Raw genomic sequence first — 23,148 nt, forward strand, 5'->3', positions numbered from 1 at the left:
TCTATATATGAATGAGATATTTTAAATCTGAATTCATAAAAAATTAAATTTCATATATGCAGGTATTTAAGAGTGAGTGTGTGTGTGTTGTAGTAATGTTGAGATATGCACAAGTATATATTTTTATATGATATCAATAAAAAATAATAAAAATAAAAGACAATGAAAAGTTGTAGTATGAAACGAAGATAATATGTACAGTACTTTAGATTAAAATTTAAGTGAAGTTTAACTTATGCTAAAAACTTTAAAACTCTTCAGCAATTTCTTGAATTATTTTATTTGGATGACAACTTCATCATACATATAAAACAATGCTGTACTTGATCACTGCAGAAGAGAAAAAATAAAATAAATTCATTTGAAATAGTTTATCAAGGCATGATTGTTTTAAAATTACAGTATTGCAAAAATTTTTTACAGAAAATAAAAAATCTTCACAGAAATAGCAGAAAAAAGAAAAAAAGATAAGATTCCATAGAAAAAACCCAGTAGTATTCAGAAAAAAGATGATGACATAAGGACATCATTTAGTGACGCTGAAGTGAAATAAAAAGAAATTAAAAACAAACATAAAAGAAACTTATTTAAAATTATAAAATAATGATAAATAAATAATAAGTAAAATAAATATTTTTTATGCAAAATGAACTGAAATGTTTAATTTATATGTATGCACATAATTTTTCAATTCCAACAATTACTTAAATAAATAAATAAATAAATAAACAATAATTTTGTGAATTCAGTATTTAAGTCTTCTCTGTATTTCTTCTATGTAAACTACTTTATATTAATAATCTTGCAGCACTTTGTTACTCAACAAAACCGAATTTGGTTATTTCAATATAATTTCATAACCTTTTAATTCCATTTTTAACTCTACCTTGTGGAACTAAGATGATCTTTTTTTATCACTCCATTTATGAATGTGATTAAAAAGATCCTATTAGTACCCATAGGGTATGTTAGTTGGTAAAGGACATATTTGGGATGGACCACCCCTGAAAAATTTCTGCCTAAATCAAATCTCAGGTCACTCAGAGCAGTATGCCTTAACTCAACCACTGTCCATCTATTCTCTCAAACACAGTTTGAGAGAACAGATTAAAACAATATCTAGTAATTTAATATATCACTTCATACTATTTGATTTTTCTCATTATAAGGCCAAGTCAGATACAAAAATAATGTGGAGCACAAAACTAAAATATTTAATACATAGAAAAAGACAGAGAAATACAGATATTTGTTTAATTATAACATTTTCATTAATTTAAATGTTTCAAAATCACTTATACATAACATAGTGAATGAACAAAAAATGGGATAAGAACTGAGTTATTTTAATTACTTATAAAACCCTGTAGTTACATATAAGTGGCTATCAGAAATACACTGCATATCATATACAATGTATTTGCAATTATATTACTTTGTTTTTTTTATGAACATTAGGCCTCATTTAAATTTTATACATGCAGAAATATTCCATGGCTTACTAAACTCAACATATATGAATTTTTTTATGCAGGATTTCATTTTGTAAAAAATAATTATATGAATTAAACATTTAACAATGTTATCTCTGCCTTTCTTCTATGTAAGCTATCTATATTCACAATCTTCAATTTCATTTTATAGATTGTTTTCCAAATAAATTTTAACCATAGAATTAGAGTTCCTAACTTTCCATTAAAATAGTAAAATGTTTTGGGAAGTATTTTATACTTTCTTTCTACAATAAATGTAATGAAATTTATTTAAATATTAGTGATCATTTATAATTTATAATTACAATAGTTGGCACAATAAAAGAATTCACTTTGACAATACTAATTATGCCTATTTTAGGGCAATAGGGTGACAGGATGGGATATTCTATGGTAATTTTGCTACACATGCATGTATGTATGCATGCATGTATGTATGTATGTTTTTTGAGCTTTATCAGCTATAACAAGCCATTTTTCTTTGAAAAGAGCATTTGTATAAACAAACGTAGCCTAGGTGATAACTGGAAAAGTGAGGAAGGCCAGAGAGGTGATCTATGGATTTAATAGTCATACACATTTTTACTTTTACAAAGACTGTTTGCTGGAGTCTTGAGATTGAAGGTTCAAGTTCCAAGCAAGTTTAAAAAAAAGCTCTGAAAAAGGTTTAAAAAACCAGTAGAGAAAACTTTTGACACAGGGAGTACCACCTTATCCTGTCACCCTATATCCTCTAAAATAGACACTGTTAGTATTGACCAAGTGCAATCTCTCATCTTGCCAAACATAAATGTAGTTGAAGACTGAAAATTATATAATTAAAAATTCAATGATTATCTAAAAATTTTATTTGAAATTTTTAAAACTACTGTTAAATCATTGCACATAAACAAATTTAGAAACAAATAACTAAAAATTATTTTTACTATCAATATTGAAAAATTCTTCATTAAACAAATATTCTTGAAAGTTGATAATTCCTAATATTTACTCTCCTTTACATGTAATGATTCTCAGAGAACTAGTAAGGGATAGAAACTGACTGTCAACTTTGTCATATGTTAGCTAAAAATATCAAATAAAAATTAAGTGATCAACTATCAAATCCATATCATTGGATATCATCAACATTATTTTCCTGTTTTAATTTTTTGAGTTTATTTACTATAGTTTGTCCTACTTGGTTGATATTGGTATCTGGTATTATGACACACCAAGATCAAGATATAGCTACTACAGAAAAAAGGCTGATAAAAATGAAGTAAAACTATTTCATGTTTTCTATGACTACTTCAGAGATGAAAGGTATATGAGTTAGTGTAGGTAACAAGCATTAAAGAAATCTTTATTAATTTAGTTATGGTTTTTTAATTCAGTTATAATTAATTTTTAATATAAATTAAAATTCAATATACCCTACAATAAATAATAAAATGAAAATATATTTTTTTTTCAGTATTTCATTTCTACCAATTTTTTAAACCTGAAAGTTGTATGCTGCCACGGATTACTCTTAAGAAATTACAGCAATAAAATGTTTATATTATGAAATCTTATATTTGTTTATTTGTGTCACTTTATAATGATATAGTTTAATTATTATCTATCATCAAATATTTTTATTATTTAGAAAAATTTTAATAACCAGTTAAAAAAAAATTGAATTTAATGTATTCTCTCTTATTAGTTTATTTTTATATTCTTTTAACTATTAATATACACTGGTGTTCAAAATTAAGAGAATTTGCACATTTTGTCAAATTTCTGAAAAACTAATGGACACATTTTAATGAAATTTGGTGTGGATACACAGTTATATAAGAGAAAAAATTATACTATACAACAAATTCATCATTTTATCATTTTGTCATGATATGCACTCATGATCCTCAGTAAACCTCATCAGCACAGGAATGTCCAAAACCTACATTGCAAGATTAAACATAAAATGACTCTAATATGGGACCTCTCACAGTCATACAGCTTTTGCATCATGATGTCATACTGGAAAAGAGACAGCTAATAACTCCCTGTAGCAGTTGTTCCCATTCCTGCAGCAATGCAATTTTCAGCTCCTGGATGGTTCTCATTGGGAAATGTGAGCCGCAATTGCCCTCCCAAGAGTATCCCAGACATGTTCAATAAGGTTTAGATCTGGAGATCTGGCTGGCCAATCCATCCAACAAATATCCTCATTTACAAGATAATCCTCGACAGGTAAGCCCTATGTGGACAAGCACTGTCATCTATAAAAATTAACCAAGGGCCAACTGTGACCCTGAAAAATCAAACATAGGGCTGTAAGACCTCATCCTATACCTCTCAGTAGTCAGAGAGCCTTTGTCAAACACATGGAGAGTTATGGGGCTGTCCAATATAATGCTTGCCCAGACCATGACACCTCTGCTGCCATAGCAGTCCCTTTTACTGATGTTGGAGGAAAGAAATCTAGTCCCAGACTCTCTCCAAATGAAGGTGAATTGAAAATCTGTGTCCCGATTGAATCGCAACTCATCTGTGAAGAGAACAGTAACCCACTGAAGTCTGGTCTACAGCAGATGTTGTCTACACAATGCTAAACATACTCTATTCTTTGCTGAAGTGAGTGGAATGCAAACAGCAGGCCTTTTGGCAAAAAGCCCTCTCTCATGAAGCCTCTGAGAAATAGTAACCCTTGAAACTTGGGTTCCAGTGGCAGCATGCAGCTCATGAGTTTGCTGTGAAGCTGATGCAATCCTGTGGTGCCTTGCTGAAAGTGCCAAATAACAAACTTATTGGCCATCATGGCTCTTGGGTGATCTTGCCCAGGCCTTCTCAATATAGATCCAGTGTCCTAAAACTGTTTCCACAAATTGCAGACTGCACTGGGCATTACATTGGCNCAAGTAACTGCTGATTTGCATTATACATAACTTATAAAAATTCCATTCTGTTATCTTAGATGTCAATCACATGGATCTCATTCAGTGACACCATGTCATAAAAATTACATCAGAACAGAAAAACACTGTGTATTCATGCAATCACAAATAATTGTATGTGATCACATGCACAAGGTGACAAATTTCCATGACATTTTTTTGAGTGATAAGTAAAACAAATTTCTTCTTTTGCCAAAATTTTTACAGATAGATAGAATGTAGTATGAGAAAATGAATATTTAATGTGAAAACAAATCATACAATAACTATTTAAATAAACAATTTAAAATGAAAATAAGCAATTATTTATTGTGCCATCATCGTGCCAGGATGCAACTTTTAATCATATTTTTTAAATTTATTTGATTTAAAATACATGCTCTCCACCTCAAATTAGCAGTGTCTTGCCCCTGTACATCATACTTTTCCTTTAACAATAGGGTCATGCCAGTCATTTATTTAACACCTTTGAAAGGAAAATTTTTGAATTGAAATAACATAACTTCCAGTTTGCATCTGAAGTTTGTATATAGTTAATTGGGGTCTCCTGTTCCTAAGGTTTCCATATCTGGTCTTGTCTTTAATCTATCTCAGGGGTGGCCAACAAGTCAATCGCAAAGTCAATTTTCATCAATCGCTTGCGATGTCTTGACTTAATGTGTTATATTTGTAACCAAACACAACTGTAGTGATATTGGACCTCCGCATCCTCCCTCAGATGCAGTTTTGTTTTGTGGTTTTGTCAGTACATGTGCAAATGGATTGCACATGGACTGACAAAACCACACAGTTGTAAAAGGGGAATAAGAAATATAGACAAGGGAAAAAAAAAAAGAAACGCAGGAAGCGGGACAGAGAGAGTAGGTCAGAACATGGTAGAGAGAGGAAAGGTGAAGTGGTGGTCCCCGAAAGTGACATTGAGTTTCAATTTTTCTTCTGTTTAAAATGTAAGTACCTTTTCTTCATATTTTAAATTAAATTGTGGCTTTTCTTACCTATCTAAACATTGTATTTCACACCTCCCCTCGCCACTTAGACTATGCCTATAACAAAGTTGATTGCAACACATTTTTAAGATAAAAAGTAGATCTTATGTACACAAAAGTTGGCCACCCGATCTAACTCCATTCTCAAAATTAAGGAAGGACAGACAACAGAGGGAATTTATAGGTTTACAATTTTTTCAAATTGCAGCCCGATAAAAACAATTGACATTTAAAGTCCTGTTATTAGTTAAGAGTGATAATGATTGTATATTATCAGCATATGTTGAGGTTAATAATACAAAACAGTTTGAAAATGACTATTAAACTGACGCCTCATCCTATACCTCTCAGTAGTCAGAGAGCCTTTGTCAAACACATGGAGAGTTATGGGGCTGTCCAATATAATGCTTGCCCAGACCATGACACCTCTGCTGCCATAGCAGTCCCTTTTACTGATGTTGGAGGAAAGGAATCTAGTCCCAGACTCTCTCCAAATGAAGGTGAATTGAAAATCTGTGTCCCGATTGAATCGCAACTCATCTGTGAAGAGAACAGTAACCCACTGAAGTCTGGTCTACAGCAGATGTTGTCTACACAATGCTAAACGTACTCTATTCTTTGCTGAAGTGAGTGGAATGCAAACAGCAGGCCTTTTGGCAAAAAGCCCTCTCTCATGAAGCCTCTGAGAAATAGTAACCCTTGAAACTTGGGTTCCAGTGGCAGCATGCAGCTCATGAGTTTGCTGTGAAGCTGATGCAATCCTGTGGTGCCTTGCTGAAAGTGCCAAATAACAAACTTATTGGCCATCATGGCTCTTGGGTGATCTTGCCCAGGCCTTCTCAATATAGATCCAGTGTCCTAAAACTGTTTCCACAAATTGCAGACTGCACTGGGCATTACATTGGCCTTCTGTACTTATGACTGCCCTGCCAACAATTCAATGAGGTAGAGAATTGTTGGCTTATCAGCCAACAATTCTCCACCTCATTGAGGTTTTTTAATAATTTTAAAATTTAGTTTAAAATTTTAAAATAATTTAGTTTTAAAATAAGTAGCCACAAATGTTTTGATGACAGAATGAGGTGGAGAATTGTTGGCTTATCAGCCAACAATTCTCCACCTCATTCTGTCATCAAAACATTTGTGGCTACTTATTTTACCTGATGCTTATGAAATTGAACAAATTCTTGCAAGAAAAACAAAGAATGTCACCAAAAAGTAGGAGTGAACTAATCGCAGACAAAGCCATGTGTGCTTTTCTTGCCCTCAGCTATCAAAGTTCTTCCCACACATGTGTAAGCTTACATATTCAACACTAAAAATTTGAATTCTTATTTGGTGGCATAACTTGTAGTTTCGGTTCGGTTCACTACTTTTTGTTAAAATCAACAAAATGTGCAAATTCTCATATTTTGTTGATTTTAATTTCGTACACCGTGTATTACTAAATCTAGGATAGATTTCCATAAGGGAAACTGTTAGATTTTGTTTTATTTATTTAAAACTTTGCTCTGCTACTGTTAATATTTTTAAATCTTCAAAAATTAAAAAAGATAATAAATTAAGTTTTAAATGTTTATTATATATTATATATATATAATTATCAATGATGTTTAATTTACCTTTTTACCACTTGCTGCTCCAACTTTAGCCTTCTTTGTTCCTCTAACTTTCTTCATTCTGTTCTTTCTTTCTTTTCTTTGTTTTCTTCCCATCTTTCCTTTCTCAGCAAGACCATTCTGTAAAATGTGTAAATTTTTAAAAAATTAAACTGCTTTAAATTCATATCATATGTGAATTTAAAAAAGGTTAAACCTAAATAAAAGCATCAATATTATTTCACTCTAATGTTTTTAATATTATCACATACTAAGAGAGATCAAGTAACTGCTGATTTGCATTATACATAACTTATAAAAATTCCATTCTGTTATCTTAGATGTCAATCACATGGATCTCATTCAGTGACACCATGTCATAAAAATTACATCAGAACAGAAAAACACTGTGTATTCATGCAATCACAAATAATTGTATGTGATCACATGCACAAGGTGACAAATTTCCATGACATTTTTTTGAGTGATAAGTAAAACAAATTTCTTCTTTTGCCAAAATTTTTACAGATAGATAGAATGTAGTATGAGAAAATGAATATTTAATGTGAAAACAAATCATACAATAACTATTTAAATAAACAATTTAAAATGAAAATAAGCAATTATTTATTGTGCCATCATCGTGCCAGGATGCAACTTTTAATCATATTTTTTAAATTTATTTGATTTAAAATACATGCTCTCCACCTCAAATTAGCAGTGTCTTGCCCCTGTACATCATACTTTTCCTTTAACAATAGGGTCATGCCAGTCATTTATTTAACACCTTTGAAAGGAAAATTTTTGAATTGAAATAACATAACTTCCAGTTTGCATCTGAAGTTTGTATATAGTTAATTGGGGTCTCCTGTTCCTAAGGTTTCCATATCTGGTCTTGTCTTTAATCTATCTCAGGGGTGGCCAACAAGTCAATCGCAAAGTCAATTTTCGTCAATCGCTTGCGATGTCTTGACTTAATGTGTTATATTTGTAACCAAACACAACTGTAGTGATATTGGACCTCCGCATCCTCCCTCAGATGCAGTTTTGTTTTGTGGTTTTGTCAGTACATGTGCAAATGGATTGCACATGGACTGACAAAACCACACAGTTGTAAAAGGGGAATAAGAAATATAGACAAGGGGAAAAAAAAAAAAGAAACGCAGGAAGCGGGACAGAGAGAGTAGGTCAGAACATGGTAGAGAGAGGAAAGGTGAAGTGGTGGTCCCCGAAAGTGACATTGAGTTTCAATTTTTCTTCTGTTTAAAATGTAAGTACCTTTTCTTCATATTTTAAATTAAATTGTGGCTTTTCTTACCTATCTAAACATTGTATTTCACACCTCCCCTCGCCACTTAGACTATGCCTATAACAAAGTTGATTGCAACACATTTTTAAGATAAAAAGTAGATCTTATGTACACAAAAGTTGGCCACCCGATCTAACTCCATTCTCAAAATTAAGGAAGGACAGACAACAGAGGGAATTTATAGGTTTACAATTTTTTCAAATTGCAGCCCGATAAAAACAATTGACATTTAAAGTCCTGTTATTAGTTAAGAGTGATAATGATTGTATATTATCAGCATATGTTGAGGTTAATAATACAAAACAGTTTGAAAATGACTATTAAACTGACGATAACGACAATTATAACCAAAAATCCTTACAGTAAGCAATACAGGTAGCCCTCGGTTTACACCACAGTTCCGTTCCTACAAAAGCCGGCACAAATCAAATTGGCGTAAAACGAACCCATATTTACACTGAGGTACAGGGTTAGGTTCCACTAAGTGAAAAATACGCAAATAATTTTGTTTATTAATACAATATAATACAAAGTACAAATAAATTTAATTTTTAAAATGTATTTTATCATAAAATAAAGTTAAATGTTTTTATTAAAAATTTTAGTTTCGGATCTCTCTCATTTTTCGGAAAAAGTATCCATCTTTAATTGTTTACATTTTTGTTTTCTTTCATTGAGAATTTCGGAATATAATCGAATGGATGCGACGATACTCCTTTTTACATTCGCACTTCACTCCCAATCATTGTCTAACTCAAAGTTCAACCGTCAAACTTTCCATAGTCGAAAGGATACGTTAATTAACCAGACGTAGAGCTACGGACGAGCGGAAACACTGATTGGTTGACCACCAGTCGCCGTAGCGCATATGTAAAATCAGTTTGAGCAGGAAAATTAAGGAGAGATAGATATCGTCTGGCCAAGGAAAAGTAGATTTGTCTTACTAACGATAGTTTGTGCTCGCCGGAAGTGCTACTGCGTCGTAAGGTGTTTTCCTGAACAAACTGATACGGGATAAATTCAATCGCACTATGGATTCGGACGCCATTTATTGGACTATTAAGTTTGATAACTTGACTCGTGGGTACCTAAACGTTTAGTATTTTAATATTAATTTAATGCAAATGTATACATACCCAATAATATTAAACAGAAAAAATAAATATATTCAATAAAAATCTTTGTTTTAACGAATGTACAATGTCGCGGCTCGGTAAATACGTCAACACTGAAACGAAAATCAGTCTGGCATAGGGAAAATCGGGGAATTACACAGCAAAATCGCAAATTGTGCAGCGGCGTTATTGTGAATCGGCGTAAACCGAGGGCTACCTGTATATGCAGGTCCATACAAGTAATTCTGTGATTCTGCCATTCCCTGACCAATTATGACATTATTTCCTGACTTAACATCTCTGCATTTCCCTTTCCATTATGTAATATTTGGCCAAGTCTATAAGCCCATTTTGTACACAATTATATAAATTTTTTATTAAAAAACACTTTATTCACTTACAAAAAACTTCACATAATATCAATTATGTAATTATCTACATCATTTAAAAAATGCCATGGTTTAATTTTAATTAATTCATAAATTTTATTTAAAGAAGAAAAAGACTCATGTTGTGTCATAAAATTGAATTTTCTTAAAGTGAGGAGGCAGTAAATTCAAAATATACCGATCTCAAGACAGTATTGAATGTAAGCGAAATCCTTTCAATATCAATATCGTGATGGTCCCTCAGTGTCGTCATAGAGCACAAATGTTTAGTTTTAATTAACTAGCTACCTAGTTATGTATAAATACAGATGAATATCCAGTGCACTGATACTTTCCCAAAGATGAGCTGGACATGCCAGCTATCAGAGTGGTATTAATACTAGTGAAGATCTTAGTGACGTTCTTTCCCAACTCCGTCTCGTTGAGTAGGTTTCCATGTGTATCACGATTCGATGTAGTGATCCAGGTTCAATGGAAAGCACACCTCCACACTCAAACTGATAATATTTACAATTTATTTACAGATTCTATATGTATAAGGTACAAGTTCAAAAACATAATATATATATACAGGGTAACAATGCGTGGTGACTCATGTACTATCTTGGTTTCTGGGAACTTTTAAACTTTGAAGCGGCCTCAGTCAGCTCATGGAGTTGGCTCAACTGTACGGTCCGTCCAGTCTCCACACTAACCCATCCCTGAGATGTTTACCAGGGGAGAACATTCTCTCTATGATCAGCGGACCTTCCAAGTGTCTGAGACTACCGTGTACCAGTCTCTTGCCCTTCTCCCCTCCTCTCTCATTCGCCCCGCAATTTAAGGGTTTTTTGGACAAGGACTTCCGACCAATCACAACCCCTTCTTGCCCGAACAGCTTACACTCAGGTCCGCCATCATCCGATAAAAGTGAAGCTTACATAAACGTCTGCCACATGTTTACATTCAGTTGTTTACCATATGGCAAATGGTCTAACGTCTGACTACAGGTGGGTCCAATTGACAAAGACAGCGCTTCCTTTGTTTTCTCTTGTTTACAAGTCAATACCTTACAAGTGGTATTACCCGACCGCACGTGGGTCCAATTGACAAGGTTGTGCTTCTTTTGTTCCCACTCTGCTAAAGGTCAATACTTTACAATACTGAAAAGATTTTGCTTACATTCAACCCTGTCTTGAGATGGGTATATACAGCTATCACCAAAAGACATAAAGTCAGCATTGCATACAAGAAAGCCCCAACTATGTTTGACATGTTACGTAATGGAAAGGACCTGTCTGACCCAATTAAATCGCCAGGCATCTATTGAATCCCTGTTAGGGATGAAAGATTCAATAGGGATTTGATCTACATAGGATCAACAAAACGCTCAATGGTGGTAAGGATAAGAGAACACAAATCAGACATACAATACAATAGAGCCACCATGTCACTCTCACTATATGCTTCTGACCCATGTATTACTGTGGACTTCACAGGGGCAGTGCTAATAGTCAAAACAACATGGATGGACCATCTCAAATGGCTGTAGGCTGTAGAGCTATATAAGGCACACACTTCATCTGAGTGCATTAATTCCCAGGAGGAAATGGCTCTTTCGTTGGCTTGGCAGGCCTCATTGCTTAATGATTCTTAAGGGTTTATTTAATATCGGATGATGCACAGGGACATGTAACATCAAACGTAATAATATTGCATTGTGTAAGAAAAATGCATGCATTTGAGAATTAATGCGAATCTGAACAGCAGGGAACATGACATGTACAACACATACGCAATGGACACTGGACAATCGAACTATCATCGTTCGATTTATTTTTAAAATTTTGTGACGGTGTTCCAGAATAAAGAATCCAGCTAAATTACTGATGAAGAGCATGGAAGGTGTTCAGAAAACGTTTGTTGTTTTGAATTTTACCTTTTTTTCACAGCAGTTAGAGGCTTGAGTAAGTTGGATTTTTATTGTACAGGTATACTTCGACTTACGTCGTTCCCGATTATACGTCATTTGTCAAAAAAGTATATGGAAAAATAAAAATCAAGTTTAAGTCATTTTATTCGACTTTACGTCTGTCCGCCACAAATATTGAAGTCGCAATATCACTAGAAAAATGTTTAAAGCACATAAAATCATATTAAAATACTGTACATACATTTACAAGTATGTACTATATTTACAGTACTGTACATGCATTCGTAAATTTAGATTACTTTTTTCTGTACTATATTAAAAACTAAAATTTATTTGTTCGTAAGCTTAAAATAGATCCATATTAACCATACATTATTAAAAATGCATTAATAAATAAAATACAGAACCGGAATTGGCAATTTATGGTTTAGCCTAGTGACAAGTAGATTTGGAGACAAGTAAATTCGACTTACGTTGTTTTTCAACTTAAGTCGTTCTCCTGGAACCAATTACCGACGTAAGGCGAGGTATAACTGTACTTTAAATTGATAATTATATCTAAGATTACAATAACCAAATTTTATTGTGTTACATTTTATGATAGAATTATGTTTTCTTTTGTTAAATATTTAAACATTTTTCTCAAACAATGTGTCTTATCTTGCATGTATTTACTAAAACAAGCTTTAATAGGATAAATTTTAGTCATACTTACCCTTACTAATCTGTATTTAGGTTCAAATTTTTTAGCAAAATCTAGTGTATCATAGATTAATGCAAAGCCTGTAGTTCTACCACCACCAAACTGAGTTCGGAATCCAAAAGAAAACACAACATCAGGTGTTGTTTTATATGCTTTTGCTAATCGTTCTCTAACTTCAACTTTAGATACAGTTGCTCTTCCTGGATGAAGTACATCAACAACCTAAATAAAATCAATTTTTTAATTTAATTAAAACTTCCTTTTCAAAACAAAATATATTTTGGTTCATACATATAAAGAGTATTTACAAAGTTTTACAATTCTTATTTATGTTTGTAATCCAATCCCCATTAATTACAATACTTCTTTGCAAACAAAATCAATTCTTCTTACTTAATTTGTTAAAAAAATTTTTTATAATTCTATTTATGCTTTTATTGCACTTTTGTCCTCATTAAGCGGCTAAGCTTTTTGAGAATATGAATTAGGAAATATTGTTACATCCACTTTGTTCATCTGATTTTGCTCAAATACAGTCGACCCCCCTATAACACGGGTTCCTATAGTTCGGATTCCTATATGCAACGGTATCTGTACAAACATGGTAAAAAACTCCTACAGCAAGCTAAGCAAATTTAGATCAACAAGATTTTTAACAGTTATGCTATATTTTATCTGAAAACGAATGAAACATGCAGTTTATTAACATAATTAATTTTAATAACAGGAAATACTGAGGCACGAGGCATTAATCAATATACTGTATATATAATTGTATATTAACTTAATTTATTGTAACTTTATTATAATTACATATATACTTTCCGCCATCCAGCGCCACGCTACGGAGAGTTTAGGCAAGTAAGTTGAGTTTACCATCATCTGTACAGTATGTAAATTAGGTACCATAAGTCTAATACAGCAATAATTTTATACATTTCTTGTGAAAGAAACATTTCTTATTCAACAGCCATAAAAATTATTTATATTAATGATGTTCCAAAGTTCAACGAAGTTTTCACAGAAAAATAACTTATCAGAAATCGTGGCCGCCATTTGGTGCGCTGCTCCACGACGAAAACAAGCTTAAGCAATGGCGACATTGAACGGTGCACACTCGGTAAGTAATCCTACAATTTTTTGTTTATAGCATAGTTTATATGGATTATTCCCAAAAAAAATATACATATTTTGGAAATGTTGAGTCAAATTAATCTAGGAATCAATTAATTTTATGGAAGAAAACCTTTCAAACAGCCGTAGTTCATAAAGTGCATACATGTCGGGCTGTGATTGGCAAGGACTCGTACAAAATTGATTCATAAAGAACGGAATGTATCTACCGTGTTATAGGGAGGTCGACTGTAATTCAGAAATTTGAAAATGAAGAAATTGTGAGGGGGGGAAGTGTTTTGAATCACTCAAGATGAAATATTCAATTAATCTTTGTACAAACTAACTGTAGGCTTACCACTATCTACTTTTATGTTAAATTTCAATTAGTTAAAATAAGCATTAATGTAACCTGAAATAATCCAGCCATTTAGGTTTATGTTTATTAATGAGATTTGAATTTTTGTTTATATTACAGTAAAAAAAAACCTGTTAAAGCCACAGCTTCAAAAACTCTCACACTTTCCAGCTTAGGCAGATAAGAACAAGAAAGTCAATGTTGCTTCAAAATGTGAATGCACTTTTCACCAATTGAAAATCTAGTCATAGTTTTGTGACATTCCATTAACCCAGCATTGTCAGGACCAACATGGTGCAGGTTATTGAATATGACAACTTATCAGATAATAGAATTTTTCCTGTTTTCTTTGATTCCCTATACACAATTTTACACAGCTTTGCATGTAAAACTGTATAAACCTGCCTTTTATGATTGTTTAACACATTTCAATTTTTCCAAATTTTTCCTATTCTTAGTTAGTTTGACACAACAACACACTAACTAGAATCTTACTTTGTGCTTTTACACTTATATAGAATGTAGAGTAGATATAGATAAATTTTACATATTAAAAGCAAAATGTTCTGTCACAGCCAAAACTAAAACCAACACTAGTTAATAGACTCAACTACATCTGGTTGAAATAAAACCAAATCAATCAAGAAGGAAAACAAGTACTTTATCACCACTTTCCAAAATACTGTTTTAATTGATTTAATTTTATTGGGTTGTTCGGAAAGTAATTTCATTTTTTTCCATGGAAAAAAAAAACAATATTTTTATAATAATTAAATATTTTGTTGAATTATTTATCGACCATCTTCATCAAATATTTGTTGTCATCGTTTCTGGTAGTAGCATGATTTTACATTCATAAAAATTTTGATCGTTGCTTACAAAAAACTGATCCAAGTGATTTTTGACATTGTCATTTCAAGTAAATGTCTTACAGTTAAAAAAAATTGTCTAGACCGAAACAAGTAATAATCTGAGTGTGCTCGATCTGGCGAATATGGTTGGCGCGATAGCATGTACCATCTAAGTTATAGAAGTTTCTGATGAATTACCAAACTTGTGTGAAATTTGACATTATCGTGGTAAAACATTACACCTGTTTTGTTGATAAATTCTGGCTGCCTTTTTAGTTTAATGATATTACTCAATTTGTTTACTCGATGGCAGTACACTTTTGAATCAATTGTTAAATTGTCTAGTAAAAGCTCCAAAAAAAAAAAAATTTCCTTAAAATCCCACCAAAGACAGCATCTTTCCTTAAAAAAAAAAAAAAAAAGCATCTTTCCTCATATATCGAGCTTTGAAACGAAACCAATTTGTTTCAAGTAATCATAAACAGTTCAGTTTGACAAATTTCATCTCAGTGATTTCACGTGTTGTTATTCGGCAGTTTGCTTCAATCACTACCTTTTATTTTGTTTTCATCGGCTTCAACTGGCCATCCAGAATGTGGTGCATCTTCAACATTGAAATTGCCAGAACAAAATTTTGTAAACCAGTTTTGGCACTGTCATTCTGTCAATACATCTTCTCCATATACGTCACACAATTTTTTTCTTGCTTGAACAGCATTCTTACCTTTTTTGTAATAAAAGAGCAAAATATGCCAAAAATGCTGCTTTCGATCTTCCATATATGATGGAACACAAAAAATAAACAACTGCACAAAATCAAACAAAATTTTTTACAAATAATCCTTAAAATGCTAGCTGTCAAAATATATAATGATAATATGGTTTAGAATGAAAATGGCGGGAAAAATACAACTAATCCGTCTAGTGGTAAAAAAAATGAAATTACTTTCCGAACAACCTAATAATTTCAATTCAAATTAATTAATTTTGAATTTTATTTTTTGTTTCATTTTGGCCAGAATTTTAAATTTTCTAATTTTAATGTAATTATTATGTTTAGTTTTAATTAACTGGCTACCTAGTTATGTATAAATACAGATGAATATCCAGTGCACTGATACTTTCCCAAAGATGAGCTGGACATGCCAGCTATCAGGTTTTTTGGCATACCAGATGCCATGTTAATAGAATTTCATTGTATTTGCTATATTCATTGAAATAACCTCAAAAGAAAAGAAAAAGCATGAAGAAAATAAATTATGTATTCATGCACAATTTCTTTTTTATTTAAGAATAGAATATTATATTTGTTCTAAATGAAACTTCTTCATATTATCTCACTGAAACTGTAACTTTTGGACATCATCTTGAGTGATTTACTTGCTCTAATGCAATACTCTCAAAGCAACCTTCACTTTTTAAGCTATAATTAATGGAGAAGTAAATTCAACTTCTCAAAACCCAACAAGGACAGTCAATAAAAACAAAAATGAATTCTTGTTTATTCTTATATTTTATTATGTATTACAGAATTTATATTATTTTGTATCACATTATACACACTTGTGCAATTTTTATGTATTTAAAAGTTTTTGTATAATTTTAAAATGTTCCAGGTATACATTAATAAACACTGCACACATAACCAATATCCAGCAAGAAGAAACTTCAAGAAAGAAAATATTTTCATCTGTGTTTAACAGGCATTGTCAGGCTAATTGACCTTCATAGTCGTTAAAACAAAAAGTTACTAGGAATTGGCAATTGCTGTACACACGTTAAAAGAGGGGTGACATGGGAGAGAGGGTTGTAAGATTAACTTTGTAGACTGACTTCCATGCAGGGGGAAGGAGTCTGCATCTCTAAAGTTAATAGCCATGTTTTTTTCTCACAGTTTTGTAAATTTCTAATTGTTCTAAATATCTATGCCATTCTTTGGGAGGTGTTATGTAGGAGACATGCTTAGTCAAAACAGGTGTTTAACAGTTTTGACAATGCATTAAACACCAATGAAAATGTTTGATTTCTTATAACCAATATCCAGCAAGAAGAAACTACATGTACAGTATTTATTAACAGAGAAGTATTCAACATTTTCAGTAATACAGAAGTTACATTCCAAAAAATTGCCGTGTTATGTGAATCCATGTTATACGAAATGAAGAACTAGTGCAAAAAGGAGAGTTAGGTACAGTAGAACCTCGAAAACTCGGCCTAATGTGGACCGAAGGGTGGCCGAGTTCGTGAAAATGCCAGGTTATCGGGAATGGGGTTAAAAAAGGATAAGTATGCGTGTTTCCTCAGAAAATATTGTACTGTACTTGTATGTATTGTTTACTTGAGAATACAACAGAAAATAAACTGCCCAAATACCCTTAAACAAAGGAAAAGTACGTCCTTTATGAAGGCATAGAGCCTTTACTACATGAAAATGAAAATTAATGAATACACTGTGTACAGTAATTTACCTGATAAGACAGACCTCAGAAAAATACTTTATGAGAGCTTTTATAAAGCTGTCTATAATGAAAATTAATTAACTAAGGATTTTTTTGCTCCACCGGGAGTTGGCCGAGTTATCCGGAGTGCCGGGTTATCGAGAGCCGAGTTTTCGAGGTTCTACTGTACCAAAAATTAAAAAAACATGCTGTTAAATCCTTCTATAAATCGGATTTATTATTCATTTTTTTATGGGTAAAATATTTATTATTTAAGTAAATATTTTACCAGAGGATTATTCATTCTATATGATGATCTCAGCATGAGCATCATCAACTGGTAACAGTTTTTGGGTGCATTCGTTAATAGCGGTCGCTCTGCATCTCCACTACAACGGGAGTGCACTGTTGTTTGTAGACATTTAGGAATGACAGTAAAAGAAAGAAAGATGGCAGCACCCGCACTATCAATAGTATTGTGATGAAGGAATCTATAATTCTAAAATATGAGCTTTTAGAGGCAAAAGAAGAGTCCCAATTGTAAAATTTAACCATTAAATGGATTATTTGTTGAAAGAGCATTCAAAGTAGCCACGAAAAAAATTAGAATGCTCGCACGGATATAAAAGAACGCACCCTTTATTACATTTCATGTTGTACGAAGGTTTTACCCAATGCTCAAACTGTGTTAGAGTGAACCCGTGCTATAAAAGCACCGTGTATATGGGGATGTTCCCAATTCTCGAACCGTGTTAGAGTGAATCTGTGCTATAGAAGTGCCGTGTTATACAGGGGCTACCTGTATGTTTTTGTTTTTTAACATGTCAATGCATCAGGCAAACAGAGCAATCTTCTCATATAAAACCAAAGTGGACTTAGACCAAAAATACAGATGCCTAAAATAGCATAAAAGGGGATGAAAACAGAAAACAATATTTTCTGAAGTTTCTGCCAAAATGAAATACAAAATTGAGTACAGAAAGTTTCTTTTTCTTTTTTTCTTTTTAAATATTGACAAATTTCCTATCAAAGTGTAACTAAATGAAATCTCACCAAGATGTTCACTCTAGTTATGAGGTCTATCTTGATTCAAAAATGGCACATACAGATACCAAAAAACATTTAAATCTAAATTTGTTTTAAGATTTAATGCACAAACTATTAAAGTTGATTGGTTTTAAACATTTCAGTTCATTGTTTGATATTAGGTTCTCTTCACTCATTAACTGTAGTTAAATAGGAAAACATCTATATTTCATTAAAATGTTCTTACTACAAGGACTTAGGTTTTTGTTGTGTATTTTGTGATAACTAGTTCATGTGTCCTTATGTCATTATGCCTAAATCACTTACATTTTCCAAACTTCAAACATCAATTATTACATTATTTAACTAAATATTCCCTAAACTATATCATAATGTAAGAAACATAAATATTGACAGAGTTGAGTTTATTCCTAATCGTTTTTGTCATTTTTGAATTTAATACTTGTTTAAATATCAGTCCGACAGGTTCTAATTAATGTAAATTAATAGCAAAGGTATAACACATATAGCTTTCCATTTAATCTCACATATTCCACCTTAAACAGGCTATTCTGTGAAAATAAAATTTAGTGGTACTGTCAAAATAAATGCAATCAACTGAAATGTCGGTTAACTGAAAGTGTTCCAGTTAGCAAATCCAAATTTCCGCTAGTGCTATGGTGCCACAGCACTCTCCCCCCTCCCTGCCAAAGCAAACTGTAAGCCTACTTTAATGTACTACTTTATGTAAGATATGTATTTGTAAGACATGTGATACAAAATATATACATTACAGTTCAGTGTTTAATATATTTTTTTCATAAATGATTAGTTATCTGAAAAAATCAGTTATCCGAACAACCCCCAGCCTGAATTATTTCAGATAATCAATGCTCTACTGTAATACATTTTTTATTAAGTAAATTATCATAAATTTATTGGTATAATGACACTTAAATTGTGTTGTTTACAAATTAAAAAAAGAAAAACCCAATTGCAAATGGATTATTTCATAATACATATTACTCACCATTTGTTTTCTACACAAAAGTCTATTAGTCATAAACTTTCTTGTACGAATCGTAACTTGACTTTCACTCTATAAATAAAAATAAGATATATATATATATATATGATCAATTGAAATATTACATATTGATTTTTTTTCAAAATAAGTTATTGTCATTGATGTGAAAACTATTGTTAACTAATAAAATCCATCCAATAAACAAAGTGTTGATTATAAATACACCTCACTAACTTTAATAATGATTTGTAGTTGCTTGTAATGTACACAAACGTTTTCAGTCCACCCTAGGACCTTCAGATGAAGTTCTAGAAAAAACCTTTTCTGGTATGATAAGTGTTCTATTCAGTTTCCGATACATTCTAATTTGAACACATTGGAAACTGAATAGAACACTAAGCCACCATGTGACTACGCAGAAACATTACTTGCCTCAGCCATGTGGCATCTCTGACATATTTCCTGAGAACTTTTGTTTTTTCAGACTGAACTTTAGAGGCACCATGTGATATATTTCCTAACACATGATTCAGACTTCTGAGTTTGCAGACTAGTTTATTAAACTGTGGTCTGTGAACTTTTGATTAAATAATTAATTAATAAAAGTTCATTACTAGTCATGATCTCTGCAGAATACAAATAGATAGAGATGTGACAAAGGTAACTAGTCTCATTTTGTATATAGTTATATTCATTTCATTTTAATATTTTTAGTTAATTTTTAAGAATTATTTTTGTTAGCAAGCTGTTTTTGTCTTCATTGTTTCATATAATCAGAAAAATAAACTGGAATAATAACTGTTTTATACTTATTTAATCTCACAAAAGTACTTATCCATTAACAAAAACTTTGAGAAGCACAACTCTAACATACATTATATCTGTTGTTTTAAACAAAATATTTTATTTTTAAACAGAAAGTAACTTTAGTTACTTTCTGTTTAAAAATTTAACAGAATTTAACTTTAGTTCAAATTTTTAAATAAAAATGATTAATTACATACGAGGGCTATTTTTTATTTCAGGTCTGTTTTTTAATACGAATAAAAATACTGTAAATATCATTAAAATATACTTTTTTCCCATATTCTACATACTTTTATCTACTTTTCTATATAATTTCCATTTTTGTTCAAACATTTGTCATACCGCTCAAAAATTTGTTAAATTCCACTTCAAAGAAATCTGCCGTCTGCTGCTGGAAGACATTAGGCCACGCCACTTGTCTTGTATGGAATGGCGGAGTTTTCTCAAGGTCACAATAAGCATCAAAATTAGTTGTTGTGACTCTTGACATAAAATCCACTAACAAAGTTCCTTTCCTTTCCCAAAAGACAGTTACCATGATCTTTCATGCTGAAATCGAATAACAGATTGTATCTTACAGTCGGCGGGCAACTCAATTTTCTTAAACATTATAAACTTCTGCAGTTCAGCACACAGACAGATGATACAGCTGCAAATAGCATCTAAACATGTGCAAAGCATGCCAAAAGCAGATGCTCATGCACACTGCTGAAATCATGCGTCTTTCTCACTCTCATTCACACACAGACCTTATTTAAAAAATAGCCCTTGTACAAATATTCTTATGTGAATTTAGCTAACAAATTTAGTTATAAGCATTCAATCTGAATTTTAAAGTAATTCAATTATTTGTTTCGCTTTCCTACTTTTGTATTACTAGTAGTCTATCTTGTAGGAAAAGCCAATATTAGGGTGGCTATCCATCTCCAATTTCCATTTTTGCACCCAGAAAGGAGACTTGTCCCTGTTTGTTTCCTTGTGCTTATAGTAATATTGTTGCTGTCAGTTTTTCTGCCAGAGGATGTTTTACCTGCAACCCTGATTAAGTCTTCAGGGTTGCAGGTAATTTTTTTTATGAAGTAACAAATTTTAAAACAAAAAAAATAATAGCCCAAAAATGCACCAAAAGTAAATAGCTATGAACTTGATTGGAAGAGAGCCATTTGATTGAAACAAATAAGCTTAATCAAAATTAAAATGTTTAGATCTCAGTCATGCATATGTACAGTACCCATTTGACAGTATTATACATGCAGACTTCGACTGTATACCCTAAGAAGTGACCTTTGACATGTGTCCTGGATATTTTATTTCACAGTATTTGCATTTCAAAATCGGCCTTTCCTAGCTACCAAGCCAGCCTCATCTATAATTTAATGTTGGCAAGTACATAATAAGTAATCTATTTTGATTTTTCCTAATAATAAAAAAACTTGAATATCGTTTTCATTATACCAAAATACGGCACTTGTACAGATTAACGGGTACGGCTATTTGAGAGGTTTACTTCCATAAAATTAACTAAATCTAGACTAATTTCACTCGAATATTTCCAAAACACGTATAATTTGTTGAAATGATCAATATAAAATATGCTATGAACAAAAAAATGTCGGAATACTTATCGAGTGTACCCGTTCGAAGACGCCATTGCTTAAGCTTGTTTTCGTCGCGGAACGGCACATTCTTCGTACGCGTCCGCTTCCAATGTGTCGGTGCTATTCGGTCACGTGACTACTCATCTCTGACGTGTTCCTGATAACTTATTCTTTTTGCGAAGAATTCACTGAACTTTAGAGACATCATTAACAGAAATATTAAAACTTCATTCCATTCTAAATATGGATTAAAATCAACATATAATAACGTATGATAATGCGATAAATAACTAATAATTCTGTTCTACTTTTCAATGGTCTAATCTCTCATGTCGTAAACAAAATTGTATAATATTTATTTACATCGACATTAGACATCTTATGTTGCATCTGATTAATATTTATCATCATTATAATATATATCATGATAGAATTGTTGTCGTTAGCGAGTGGTTTTTCCTTTGCTGCTTCATATAGTCAATAATAATAATAAGTCGTTTTTAATCATAATATACTATAGATTTTTTATTGTAATCTATCACGTGATGTCTCTAAAGTTCAGTGAATTCTTCGCAAAAAGAATAAGTTATCAGGAACACGTCAGAGATGAGTAGTCACGTGACCGAATAGCACCGACACATTGGAAGCGGACGCGTACGAAGAATGTGCCGTTCCGCGACGAAAACAAGCTTAAGCAATGGCGTCTTCGAACGGGTACACTCGATAAGTATTCCGACAATTTTTTGTTCATAGCATATTTTATATCGATCATCTCAACAAATTATACGTGTTTTGGAAATATTCGAGTGAAATTAGTCTAGATTTAGTTAATTTTATGGAAGTAAACCTCTCAAATAGCCGTACCCGTTAATCTGTACAAGTGCCCAAAATACAACATAACGATTTTATTTGAAAAGTTTCAGGAAGATACAACACGTGTTGTATTAACTAACTACTAAAGCTAAATTATAATACTAAAAAAATGAAAATTCATCAGAGATTAATCAATCATCACAAGTGAAATAATAACTTTATTTATTTCGTGATAGCTTCAAACGTGTGTGTATATGTATATTTCACGTGTAACTTATGTATATATAATTACTGTTTGTTATAAAAGTAACTTTAATTATTCTTGAAATGTATAAAAATGTCATTTATACAGATTCAATAATATATTTAGCAATCAAAACAGGTTAAACATCATTTATATAACATATTTTTACTTTTCATTCACAGCAAATCAAGATCAACGTGGCTTTTGCATTATTAATTATCACTTTGAACGAAACGTAGCTACCCGAATCATTTCATTTGATCAAAATATAAAAAAATTACTCGATCTAAATTATGTGATATATAATTCAATTGCGGATGCTTTTGGATTTAATAACTGAGCAAACTTACCATGTTTCTGGCTCTCTATTGTGAAAAATGGCGACTGATTCCTAAAAAGGTCTGTGTGAATACCAAGTGTTGCCAAGTTGAAACACAAAAGTTGTTC

The 23,148-nt window shown here is 31.9% G+C and overlaps 1 protein-coding gene across 3 annotated transcripts; it reads right to left on the reverse strand.

The window, feature by feature from the left end:
- Positions 1 to 256: 256 nt before the first annotated feature.
- Positions 257 to 23,148, reverse strand: LOC111635559 (40S ribosomal protein S24-like). Of its 3 annotated transcripts, none has more exons than XM_023380569.1 (5): positions 23,052 to 23,148; positions 19,243 to 19,311; positions 12,439 to 12,648; positions 7,023 to 7,139; positions 257 to 330 (listed from the first exon to the last, which is right to left on the reverse strand). In XM_023380569.1, exons 1-5 carry the CDS (start codon positions 23,052 to 23,054, stop codon positions 328 to 330), a joined length of 402 nt encoding a protein of 133 aa, XP_023236337.1. In that variant the 5' UTR covers positions 23,055 to 23,148; the 3' UTR covers positions 257 to 327. The 3 variants fall into 3 exon arrangements, with proteins under 3 accessions (XP_023236337.1, XP_023236324.1, XP_023236329.1); XM_023380556.1 differs by lacking the exon at positions 257 to 330 and adding an exon at positions 395 to 539; XM_023380561.1 differs by lacking the exon at positions 257 to 330 and having other exon boundaries at positions 7,014 to 7,139.

This window comes from Centruroides sculpturatus, unplaced genomic scaffold (assembly GCF_000671375.1).
Source record: "Centruroides sculpturatus isolate CEXI.00-Female unplaced genomic scaffold, Cexi_2.0 scaffold122, whole genome shotgun sequence".
In the NCBI taxonomy this organism is placed as follows: Eukaryota; Metazoa; Arthropoda; class Arachnida; order Scorpiones; family Buthidae; genus Centruroides; species Centruroides sculpturatus.

What these genes read in the sequence shown, in the direction of transcription:
- LOC111635559 (XM_023380556.1), bottom strand. An exon ending in TTTTGTGTAGAAAACAAATG is followed by an intron (nt 12,649 to 19,242) that starts GTGAGTAATATG and finishes GATTTTATTTAG; the next exon opens with GTTGTTGATGTACTTCATCC. An exon ending in CTAAATACAGATTAGTAAGG is followed by an intron (nt 7,140 to 12,438) that starts GTAAGTATGACT and finishes CACATTTTACAG; the next exon opens with AATGGTCTTGCTGAGAAAGG.